The sequence below is a fragment of the Salmo salar genome, chromosome 11, assembly GCF_965601325.2.
Source record: "Salmo salar chromosome 11, fSalSal1, whole genome shotgun sequence".
Taxonomy (NCBI): domain Eukaryota; kingdom Metazoa; phylum Chordata; class Actinopteri; order Salmoniformes; family Salmonidae; genus Salmo; species Salmo salar.
Genome location: NC_138301.1, coordinates 21,088,267 through 21,099,801, shown reverse-complemented (window position 1 = coordinate 21,099,801; position 11,535 = coordinate 21,088,267). Strand labels below are relative to the sequence as shown.

Genomic DNA, 11,535 nt, shown 5'->3' with positions numbered 1-11,535 from the left:
CAGGCATAAGCTGCACACAACAAAAACAATTGCATTTTATCGATGACAATTTCAATGGACAGAGATACTGTGACACAATCCTGAGGCCTATTGTCATACCATTAATCCACCGCCATCACCTCATGTTTCAGCATGATAATGCACAGCCCCATGTCACAAGGATCTGTACACAATTCCTGGGAGCTGAAAATATCCCAGTTCTTCCATGGCCTGCATACTCACCAGACATGTCACCCATTGAGCATGTTTGGGATGCTCTGGATCAACGTGTGCAACAGCGTGTTCCAATGTCCAGAAACTACACAGCCATTGAAGAGGAGTGGGACAACATTCCACAGGTCACAAGCCTGATCAAATCTATGCGAAGGAGATGCCGCACTGCATGAGGCAAATGGTGGTTACACCAGATACTGACTGGTTTTCTGATCCACACCCCTACTTTTTTCAAAGGTATCTGTGACCAAAGATACATATCTGTATTCCCAGTCATGTGAAATCCATAGATTATGGCCTAATTAATTTTTCAATTGACATTCCTTTTATGAACTGTAACTCTGTACAATCTTTGAAATTGTTGCATGTTGCATTTATATTTTTGTTGAGTATAGTTACAAATGGGGTTCACTTACATAACTGATCTAGAATAGACCTACAGATATTTTCAGCTTAACATAGCCTGACATGTTTCAGTATACATAGGCTACTTGTCCTACTGAACTAGATTGAGTCACAGTGAGGTTGGAGCAGCGTACAAATGAGGAGAATGCAGATCGAAGTTTAACTGTTCCAGTATCTGTTTCCACGGGAGTAGTTTCTTAGGTCAGTGATTCTTGATTAGCTTTTGAGGAACATTATCAAGTCCAAGCTGTTAAAAGTGCCTTAGTGTGGGCTGGTAGTTGAGTTGATTTTCTGTGAGCCTAACAAACTACTTTAGTGGAAGACGCTAAGTCATGGCAGTCAATCAACAGTGGTCCAGATGGAATAGAAGTGACAGGAATTTCTCATGCACCACTAACACACCTGTTTGCTTTTACAGTTGTGGTATATTGATGTCTGCTGATGAACCCATTGGCTGGACATTGCTATAAGTTCAGTACTCAAGAGGACAAATCAAGGGAGAAGTCATGAAGGAACAGGCAAGTGGGAATGGTGCTTTCTTGAAAGATACAGTTGAAGTCGGCAGTTTTTTTTTGTAGACCTCCACAAGTCTGGTTCATCCTTGGGAGTAATTTCCAAATGCCTGAAGGTACCACGTTCATCTCTACAAACAATAATACGCAAGTATATACACCATGGGACCACTCAACCATCATACCGCTCAGGAAGGAGAAGCGTTCTGTCTCCTAGAGATGAATGTACTTTGATGCGAAAAGTGCAAATCAAATCCAGAACAACAGCAAGGAACCTTGTGAAGATGCGGAGGAAACGGGTACTAAAGTATCTATAGCCACAGTAAAACGAGTCCTATATCGACATAACCTGAAAGGCCACTCAGCAAGGAAGAAGCCACTGCTCCAAAACCGCCATAAAAAAAGCCAGACTACAGTTTGCAACTGCATATGGGGACAAAGGTTGTACATTTTGGAGAAATGTCCTCTGGTCTGATAAAACAAAAAGAGAACTGTTTGGCCTTAATGACCATCGTTATGTTTGGAGGAAAAAGGGGGAGGCTTGCAAGCCGAAGAACACCATCCCAACCCTGAAGCACAGGGGTGGCAGCATCATGTTGTGGGGGTGCTTTGCTGCAGGCGGGACTGGTGCACTTCACAAAATAGATGGCATCATGAGGCAGGAAAATGATGTGGATATATTGAAGCAACATCTCATGACATCAGGCAGGAAGTTAAAGCTTGGTCGCAAATGGGTCTTCCAAATGGACAATGACCCTAAGCATACTTCCAAAGTTGTGGCAAAATGGCTTAAGGACAACAAAGTCAAGGTATTGGAGTGGCCATCACAAAGCCCTGACCTCAATCCCATAGAAAATTTGTGGACAGAACTGAAAAAGCGTGTGTGAGCAAGGAGGCCTGCAAACCTGACTCAGTTACACCAGCTCTGTCAGGAGGAATGGGCCAAAATTCACCCAACTTATTGTGGGAAGCTTGTGGAAGGCTACCCAAAACATTTGACCCAAGTTAAACAATTTAAAGACAATGCTACCAAATACTAATTGAGTGTATGTAAACTTCTGACCCACTGGGAATGTGATTAAAGAAATAAAAGCTGAAATAAATAATTCTCTATTATTCTGACATTTCACATTCTTAAAATAAAGTGGTGATCCTAACTGACCTAAGACAGGGAATTTTTACTTGGATTAAATGTCAGGAATTGTGAAAAACTGAGTTTAAATGTATTTGGCTAAGGTGTATGTAAACTTCCGACTTCAACTGTGCCTGGTTGAATCTGCTCTGTTTCAGACCCACCCCCTATACTGCTTTTCCATGACCCTGAAGAGACATGAGTGCCTTGGTTGCCTCTCATTCGTTCCACTTTTAAAAAAATGTTTCATTTATTTAACATACCCCTAGCCCAGGCCTGCCTTATTGAGAGATCCTGACATGCCTTTTTAACAGGGTATTTTGTCATTAACATACTTGTTCCAATTCAGACCATAATGAAATGGGATATTGGCTACTCTGATTCCCTGTGATGAATAATTTGATGAGTGCTTATATGTATGTGTGTGTGTGTGTGTGTGTGTGTGTGTGTGTGTGTATATATATATATATATCTCATTTTTCAAAATGTAAGTATCATAAGACTCTAGGGCAGCAATAAGGAGCAGCCTACATTGAGTGAAATTAAAATGTCATGCATTAAATCAAAATCGCAAGACAGTTAATGCGGCAAAGCACACGTGTAATAGGTGTTTTGGAAACCTAATGAATAATTCAGTACGCCTCTACTCAGAAATGGGCAGTGCCTTATGAATAATATGTTACCCTGCCTCTCTAATGTTTATTGATAGACCCAATCTGACAGCGGTGAGGTTCAGAGTCGTTATGGCGTCGCACCGAAAGAGAATGGGATTTTTCAGCTGCCGCATGTATTGGAATTTACCAGTCATGTTCCACGTTCTTTTGTAGTTAAATATACACATGCAAATGAAGGAAGAAGATAATATACCGGGAACGGTCAATGGCACCGTTATGGAGCGAAAAAAAGGTGCTGTCGAAGATAGCAGGGGTTGTACGGACACACTGGTCTACGAAGCGGGATCTAATCAAGCTGCAGGTCGTGGCGACGGTACAGGAAACCGTGTCGGAACGGGGATACGCGTTCTAAAGGTAACTATCAAGCAGGTCATATTTGAAGGTTTATCAAAATACTGCAATCGCACAGTTCCCGGTTCAAACAGGGCCGAAGTGCGTGTGAAATTATACTCACGCGTCATCCAGTTTGAGCATCATTGATGTTCTCTTCTATAGTGATAATTATGTTGGTTTTGAAAGTATAGCGTTCAGTGCAACAATGTGTCGAACCACATCGCCAGTATCCTTTCACTGTAGCTCTTTCTAGATTGTAACAGAAACATTTGACTGAACTGTTACAGTAGGCAATCGTTCGAGATGTTGCTACATAATGTCGTGCTAAACTGTTAGTTTATCCTATAGATCAGAACATGTCAATCACATGTTTTAACTTGCTGTTTATTGCTGAAAATGAATAGCATAAGCTATTGTGGATAGTGTAACATTTGTCAACTTTTCAATGTGTTTCGCTATTTAGGCTACATGTTTATGGCACTGGATCAAATCCGCTTTGAAATTCCTAAATAGCCTATGCAAAACCGAGTCAATAGCTAACGGACCACGGATAGGCCCCATCGAAATCTTGGACTGAGATTGTTCTGTAGCTTCGAGCCCTCAGTTAGCACGCACGATTGACAAGACGTGTGATTAACTGTTTCCTTACTCATTCGTGTGCTGTTCTTCCGCCATTATGTCACTCATTAACCCATTAGGCGCCATTTACATAAAACATAATGGCTTGTGCCAATTATCTACATGCATAATCATTTAGAAAATACATTTCATAGGCTGACATGAACCTCAGCCATGCTTCTATGGATAGACTGCTTATCTCACCAATCTCTCATGTGATATTGTCATGGAGAATGACACATTCCAGTTACAATTGCACTAATAATAAATATCCAAAAGACAACTTCAGTGGAAGGACCATTACATATTATGTTCATTGAATCATGAATGGCTGCTGCTGCTGAAACTAACGGTAGCCTTGTATTCAACCAACCAAGATTTAAACCTATGCGTGGTGAGTATATACACACATCAGTGGCGGTTGGTGCCAATTTAAGATGATGGAGGATGATCATTTTTTTAATGAGCTTGGCCTTATTTCTATTACAGCATATTGGATGACTGTCATTGATATTCTATTCACCCAGCTCAATGTAACATCAATAGGTTTAGGCTACTCTGTGATACTTTCCCTGTACCTACCCATCATGAGGTTGTTTAAACTAGCCTATGAATGAAAGTTTACAAGGCAGGTGCACGTGTCAAGATACTTTTTAGTAATCAAGGTGACAGTGACACATTCAAAACCGCCTTACAGAATCTTGCATGCATTTAGTTGATCTAGGGTGTAATCATTTGTCCAACAGTTGCAAATGAGAGTTTCTATTGGACAATTTCAGGTACAGTGCATTCTGAAAGTATTCAGACCCTTTGACTTTTTCCACATTTTGTTGCATTACAGCCTTATTCTAATATGGATTAAATAGTTTATTTCCCTCAATCTACACACAATACCCCATAATGACAAAGCAAAAACATTTTTTTTTTGCAAATGTTTCAAAAATAAAAACGAGGTTATTACGTTTTATATAAGTATTCAGACCCTTTATTCTGGTTTAAGTCCGGCCTCTGGCTGGGCCACTCCAGGACATCCAATCTGATGTCTTGAGTGCTCTGGAGCAGGTTTTCATCAACGATCTCTCTGTACTTTGCTCTGTTCATCTTTCCCTCAATCTTGACTAGTCTCACAGTCCCTGCCGCTGAAAAACATCCCCACAGCATGATGCTGCCAACCACCATGCTTCACCGTAAGGATGGTATTGGCCAGGTGATGAGCGGTGCCTGGTTTCCTCCAAACTTGATGCTTGGCATTCAGGCCAAAGAGTTCAATCTTGGTTTCATCAAACCAAAAAAATCTTGTTTCTCATGGTCAGAGTCCTTCAGGTGCCTTTTTGGTAAATTCCAAGTGGGCTGTCATGTGCCTTTACTGAGGAGTTGCTTCTGTCTGGCCACTCTACTGTAAAGGCCTGATTGGTGGAGTGCTGCAGAGATGGTTGGCCTTCTGGAAGGTTCTCCCATCTCCACAGAGGCACTCTGGAGCTCTGTCAGTGACCATTGGGTTCTTGGTCACCTCCCTGACCAAGGCTCTTCTCCCCCGATTGTTCAGTTTGGCCGGGCAGCCAGCTCTAGGACAAGTCTACTCTAGGGGGTTCCAAACTTCTTCCATTTAAGAATGATGGAGGCCACTGTGTCCTTGCTGACCTTCAATGCAGCAGAATTATTTTTGTACCTTTCTCCAGATCTGTGCCTTGACACAATCCTGTCTCTGAGCTCTAAGGACAATTCCTTGGACCACATGGCTTGGTTTTTGCTCTGACATGCATTGTCAACTGTGGGACCTTATATAGACAGGTGTGTGCCTTTCCAAATCACGTCCAATCAATTTAATTTACCACAAGTGGACTCCAATTAAGATGTAGAAACATCTCAAGGATGATCAATGGAAACAGGATGCACCTGAGCTCAATTTCAAGTCTCATAGCAAAGGGTCTGAATGTTATGTAAATATTGTATTTACATTTTTTATTTTCAATAAAATTACAAAAAATTCTGAACCTGTTGTGATTTGTGGTTGTGTGTGTACATTAGTGTGTGTGTAGATTGAGGCTGTATTTTAGAATAAGGCTGTAACATAACAAAATGTGGAAAGTCAAGGGGTCTGAATACTTAATGAATGCACTGTATGTTTATCCCTCTTTGACATCTCAGAACATTGTTTGTTAATTGATTTTCTGATCACTCTGATTTTATTTTATTTAACTTGGCAAGTCAAGAACAAATTCTTATTTACAATGACTGCCTAGGAACAGTGGGTTAACTGCCTTGTTCAGGGCCAGAACGACAGATTTTTACCTTGTCAGCTCAGGGATTCGATCCACCAACCTTTCGGTTACTGGCCCAACACTCTAACCACTAGGCTACCTGCTGCCCAGTTGTTTGAGCTTCATTTGACAGAGTTGATCTTTGCCCTCTCTGGCCTTGGACAGTTGTAGTGGTCATGGAGTGAAATGACGGCAATGACTGTCTGGGCAATGGTCACTGCTCAGGGTCGTGGCAGCCTCTCTGTGAATGAGTTTGCCCATCTTGTTGGTTCATACATAGAGACCTATGGTGTGTGCCTTTTTGTTGCCTGTCGCCATTGACGTGTGTGTGTGTTGTCATTGCACATAGTGAGGTTCTCTATTTTTGGGAGAGTGCGTGCATATGTTGCCTGTCACCCATTGAGGTGTGTGTGTTGTCATTGCACATTGAGGCCTGTTGTGTGCGTCTTTGGTGCTGTTGTGCTGAATAGATGCGGCGACTCTGTTGCCTGTGTGTGTGCTGCAGTGCAGTGTGGATGCCAGCAGCTGCCTCCCTGTGCCGGGCGGCCGAAGGGGATGCACGGCATCGTGGGAGGATGACTTCATCAGTGTCTAACTAATGACCTGATGCCTGGCCACCAGTCTCAAAAACCAGGGTCCAGTTCACACAGCACCGTCCTGGCCGTTCTTGCCCTGTGTAAATATTTGTCCGAGCTTCTCCAGATTTGAAAACAAGGCCAGTGATTCTGACACAGGCCACACACGTCATTCTGGGTTGGGCTCTCAAGGATCCCGTTTTAAGGTCACCAACGCCCATGAGCTGTTTGCAGGTAATCTAATCTGAACTTTCAGTTTTGCCAACCTGACAAATTGACTCAATTGAATTTGTCCTCTGGATGTGTTGGGACATGATGCAGCTTGAGATGGCCTTGATTCAGAGCGAGGCTGCTGCAAGACAAGTTATCATTAACTACCGTAGAAAACAACCAAGTTCTCTTTTACACGCCTAATACATTTACAGTGCATCTGTGGTGGCGGTCTTTCCAGCTAATGTTTCTGTTTCTCCAGCGGAACATGAAGAGGAATGGGAGCAGAGGATGTGTTACCAGGAAGACCCGCTTTGGATCGCGGGAGCGGGACTGGCTGAAGGGGGATGCCCAGCGGGGCTGTGTGTGTCTGTACGGGGGAGCAGTTGACCCCCAGCCCCCAGCCTCGGGCCCACAGGCCTCCTCCACCCTCCAGGCAGACCTGCGGCTGGTGCTATGCTCCACCACTACCACGGTGGAGGAGCTGTGTGCCCAGAGAGAAGTAGAGGGACTATACCTGCAGCTCCATGGAGACCTGCTCAGGTAATACTCACCTCCACAACTCTCCTCTCCCACTCACGTCTAGTACCATGGTGTTTTCACAACTCTCCTCTCCCACTGACACTCACGTCTAGTACCATGGTGTTTTCACAACTCTCCTCTCCCACTGACACTCACGTCTAGTACAACGGTGTTTCACACCTCCCTCCCACTGACACTCACGTCTAGTACCATGGTGTTTTCACAACTCTCCTCTCCCACTGACACTCACGTCTAGTACCATGGTGTTTTCACAACTCTCCTCTCCCACTGACACTCACGTCTAGTACCATGGTGTTTTCACAACTCTCCTCTCCACTGACACTCACGTCTAGTACCATGGTGTTTTCACAACTCTCCTCTCCACTGACACTCACGTCTAGTACAACGGTGTTTTCACAACTCTTGAATATGTTAGAAAGATGTTTGCTCATGGTGTCAATGGTTCTATTTATTGCTAGACAGTGTGTTAAAAAAAAAGAAAAAAAAAGAATAATACATTTTTTTATTATTTTTATCATTTTTATGGAATATCTACATAGGCGTACAGAGGCCCATTATCAGCAACCATCACTCCTGTGTTCCAATGGCACGTTGTGTTAGCTAATCCAAGTTTATCATTTTAAAAGGCTAACTGATCATTAGAAAACCCTTTTGCAATTATGTTTGTATTTTATTATTTTGATCAATTATGTTTATTGTATTTCTGATCAATTTGATGTTATTTTAATGGACAAAAAATGAAATTTCGTAGGCCATTCTCTTCCTCAATAGTGCGCAGCAAATTCTACTCGAGGAAAAGACAAAATGAGAATGACATCCTGGCATTTTAAAGCATACAACATTTACAAAAATGCACGTACTATAAAACTTTATTTTTTCGCATACCCAAAACGCCTAATATTTAGAACGCAAGTACAGGTATTCAGACAGTGACTTGACAGCTGTTTATGACAGCACTTTTCCAGAATAACTCGTCATGTCGATGCCTCTGAGACAGGCTATAATCTGGTTACACCCACTTGCTCTCCTCTTGGCTTTTTTGGTCAGGCAAGGGAATGCTTTTTATTCCCCGTAAGACTATTTTTGGTTGAAAGCTGAGCACTGCAGGATGCACTAAATGGGTCACATGGTTCAGTGTTGTGCAGAAGAAAAATAACGGAAAACATGACTGAGATTTGTAGTGAATTACACACCTTGCTGCAGGATGCTCTTTACCTCCTATGATATTGATTTTTACCAGCTGGAGCCCTCTACCACCTGATTTACATTTCTATAATCTATTAATACAGATGGATATGCACTGACAGTTTAGCACTATGCAGGTAAAGTGCTTTTCTGAAAGACTGGATCAGCACGGGCATGTCTCTTTCTTTTTTGAGCCTGAAACTCTCCCAGGTCTGGTTCTGTAACCACCTAGACTTCTCCTCTCTCCCCTTAAGGGAACTCTGATCAAAGTAATTTCACATACAGGGGATACAATGTCAGATTTATCTCTGTAGTGCCATGTTGTCTCCTCCCCCACCCTGAAGGCTGTTGGATAACTGTGCTGCCTGGTGGAAGTGTCAACACTGGGTAATTTTATGTACCCTCTGATTTTATTAGTGTTTGTTGTATTCTTGTTATTACAATTTCAAGGCCCATAGTTAAAGGGATTTTCCTGTACTTTTGTATACTTCTTAGTCAGTAGTTCTGAAAGTAGCGCTCAGAAGCCAAAAATGGTCCCAGAAAATGTGTAGATATGTGCATCACGTTATTGCTCTCACTCTGCTGTGTGTGCATCTTGCTAGCTGTCACTCAAATGGCGAGGGACTTCAGCTCATTGGCTGGAACTCTAATTGTTAGGGAGCTGGCTATACGTGGGGGAAAATGTATGGAAAATGGGGCTGCACAGCTTCCAGTAAAACCCCTTTCAAACTAGGGATTTTTATAGCTAATTGATGTAAAACAGTAGTTCTACTCATAGATTATGCATGTATGAACTACACATTGACACATCTAGCACAAAGCGCTAGGTTTAAAATATATATTTATACTTCACCAAAGTTCTGGAGAATGTCTTAAGAGACATATCCACAACAAATTAAGGGAATGTATCTAGCCACCCAAATGAAGGAAAGGAGCTTTTTGGTATCTTTTGACAGAGATTAAGTGACTAGATTTAGGAGCCTCCTGTACCCGTGGCCACGAGGAGAGTGGATTTGTGAATAAATGTACATGCTCTGAAAGCATGTGTGAATGGTCTACAGGCAGTCCTGTACAGACAGTCATCCCTCCGAGCCTGCCAGGGTTCTGTCTAAATCCTGGGTGAGGTGCTGGGGCCACGACTGTGTGTGATCAGCAGACATGATCCTGATTGTTAGACCCCGCTGGGCTGGCAGAGGGAGTGTGGCCTTGGGCAGAGAAATGCCACAGCAGCCACCAGACGCTGTGTCACCTCACCATCGCACTGGTGTGACAAGGGCTGTGGCTGGAAACTAGTCACTTCTGGCATAGCATCATGGTAGTCCTGAACTACAGTACATAGAGGACCTGCGCTGGGAGTTTGCTATCACAGGCGTACTGACTAGGGTGGGTCTCTTAATGTATGGAGCGAGGTGGGAAGGAGAGAGCCAATGATGACTTCTTCTAGAGTGGTAATGCGTTAGAATAAGCAACACAATCACACACTGTATGCCGCAAAGAGTTGTAAAATCTGAGGCTTATTGATTTACAGCATATTATGAATTTTATTGGGCAAAGCTGGGGCTTCCATAGACAGTGGGTCATTGTGAAAAATACCCTCACAGATTTTGAGTGCATGGAGTCTTCAGTGGTTCTGTAGCAGATATCCTTGGTGTGTTCACGTGCGGATCAGAGGTGTTGTGTTGAAGGCGTGCCAGAGACAGGCTGGGGTTCACAGATTGCAGGCTCAGCAGACCTCCTGTTTGATAGCAGCATGAGAGGTCCTTAACAGGATTAGCCATGGAATGAGCTGATGATTTCATTAGGGTAATAAGGCAGAGGACTCACACAGGGCATTAAAAGAAAGGTGTTCCATCACCATACCATTCAGACGCATTATTTAGATGGGCTATTGTTATTAGAGTGCATGTTGGTCATCAGCAGGTGCTTCATATGATTAATGATGTTCTTCCTCCATATCTGACTATGAACTTAGGACCTGATACCTGTGCGGAGAGAGTTTCTGTCTCTGCTTGATTGACATCCGGCGCAGAGTCGGACTCTGTAAATGTTTTGATAGAGGAGCCTCGTCAATTCCCCGGTCTGAAAGTGAAACACCTGTGTCCAGCTCTGCTGATTGGCGTGACAGCTGTCCTCTGGACCTTACCTGTCATAACACAGGGAAGGATGGATTGGTGTGTGTGTGTGTGTGTGTGTGTGTGTGTGTGTGTGTGTGTGTGTGTGTGTGTGTGCATGCAAATGTGTTAGAAATGGTTGATGAACTATACCCCTTTGGTTGGATTCCAAGCGTGGAGGCAAGAATGCACAAATGAATTATATGTGTAGAGGAGAATCTGTGTGCCTGTTAAGGGTATTGACTGTGATTGGCATATCCTGATGGTTTCTATTTCTGTCCCTATAGGAGGCTGGACCCCTCTGAGCGCCCTCTGCAGATGGTGTATGACTACCTGGCTGCTATAGGCTACCAGGACCCTCCGCGGGTTCAGAGAGAGGCGGCCAACTCGGACCTCAGCTGCATGATCCGCTTCTACAGTGGTGAGTAGTGACCCAGGGGGCCTGTCTACAGCCATCTGCAGGCCATGATAGGCTCTCCTTCACTGGGTTCTGGCTGGGCTCAGCCCGCTTTGCCGGAACTAGGCCTGGAGCCCTGTCAATGGACCTGGCTCTACAGCTGATGGAGCAGTCTAAACTGTCAGCTTCTGGGATGGGTCCTGTCGTTCTGATCCATAGTGTGTGTGTGTCGGAGTGGTTGTGACGGTGTGTGTGTGTGTGTGGTCTTTCCACTACTCTCCCGGCTGCAGGGCTGTTAGCACTACCCTGACTTAATGAAGTAGGCTTCACTCACCTGGGTTGGGGTTTATTTTTGCATAACCTTTT

At 43.6% G+C, this 11,535-nt stretch overlaps 1 protein-coding gene across 1 annotated transcript in view; it reads left to right on the top strand.

The window, feature by feature from the left end:
• Positions 1 to 2,984: 2,984 nt before the first annotated feature.
• LOC106587330 (PH domain leucine-rich repeat-containing protein phosphatase 2) overlaps positions 2,985 to 11,535 on the top strand; it is a 49,077-nt gene continuing 40,526 nt past the window's right edge. The window contains exons 1-3 of the mRNA XM_014175614.3: positions 2,985 to 3,290; positions 7,196 to 7,476; positions 11,060 to 11,193. Coding sequence (XP_014031089.2) covers positions 3,102 to 3,290; positions 7,196 to 7,476; positions 11,060 to 11,193 — 604 coding nt within the window. The 5' untranslated portion in view covers positions 2,985 to 3,101. The remainder of the gene's footprint in view (positions 3,291 to 7,195; positions 7,477 to 11,059; positions 11,194 to 11,535) is intronic.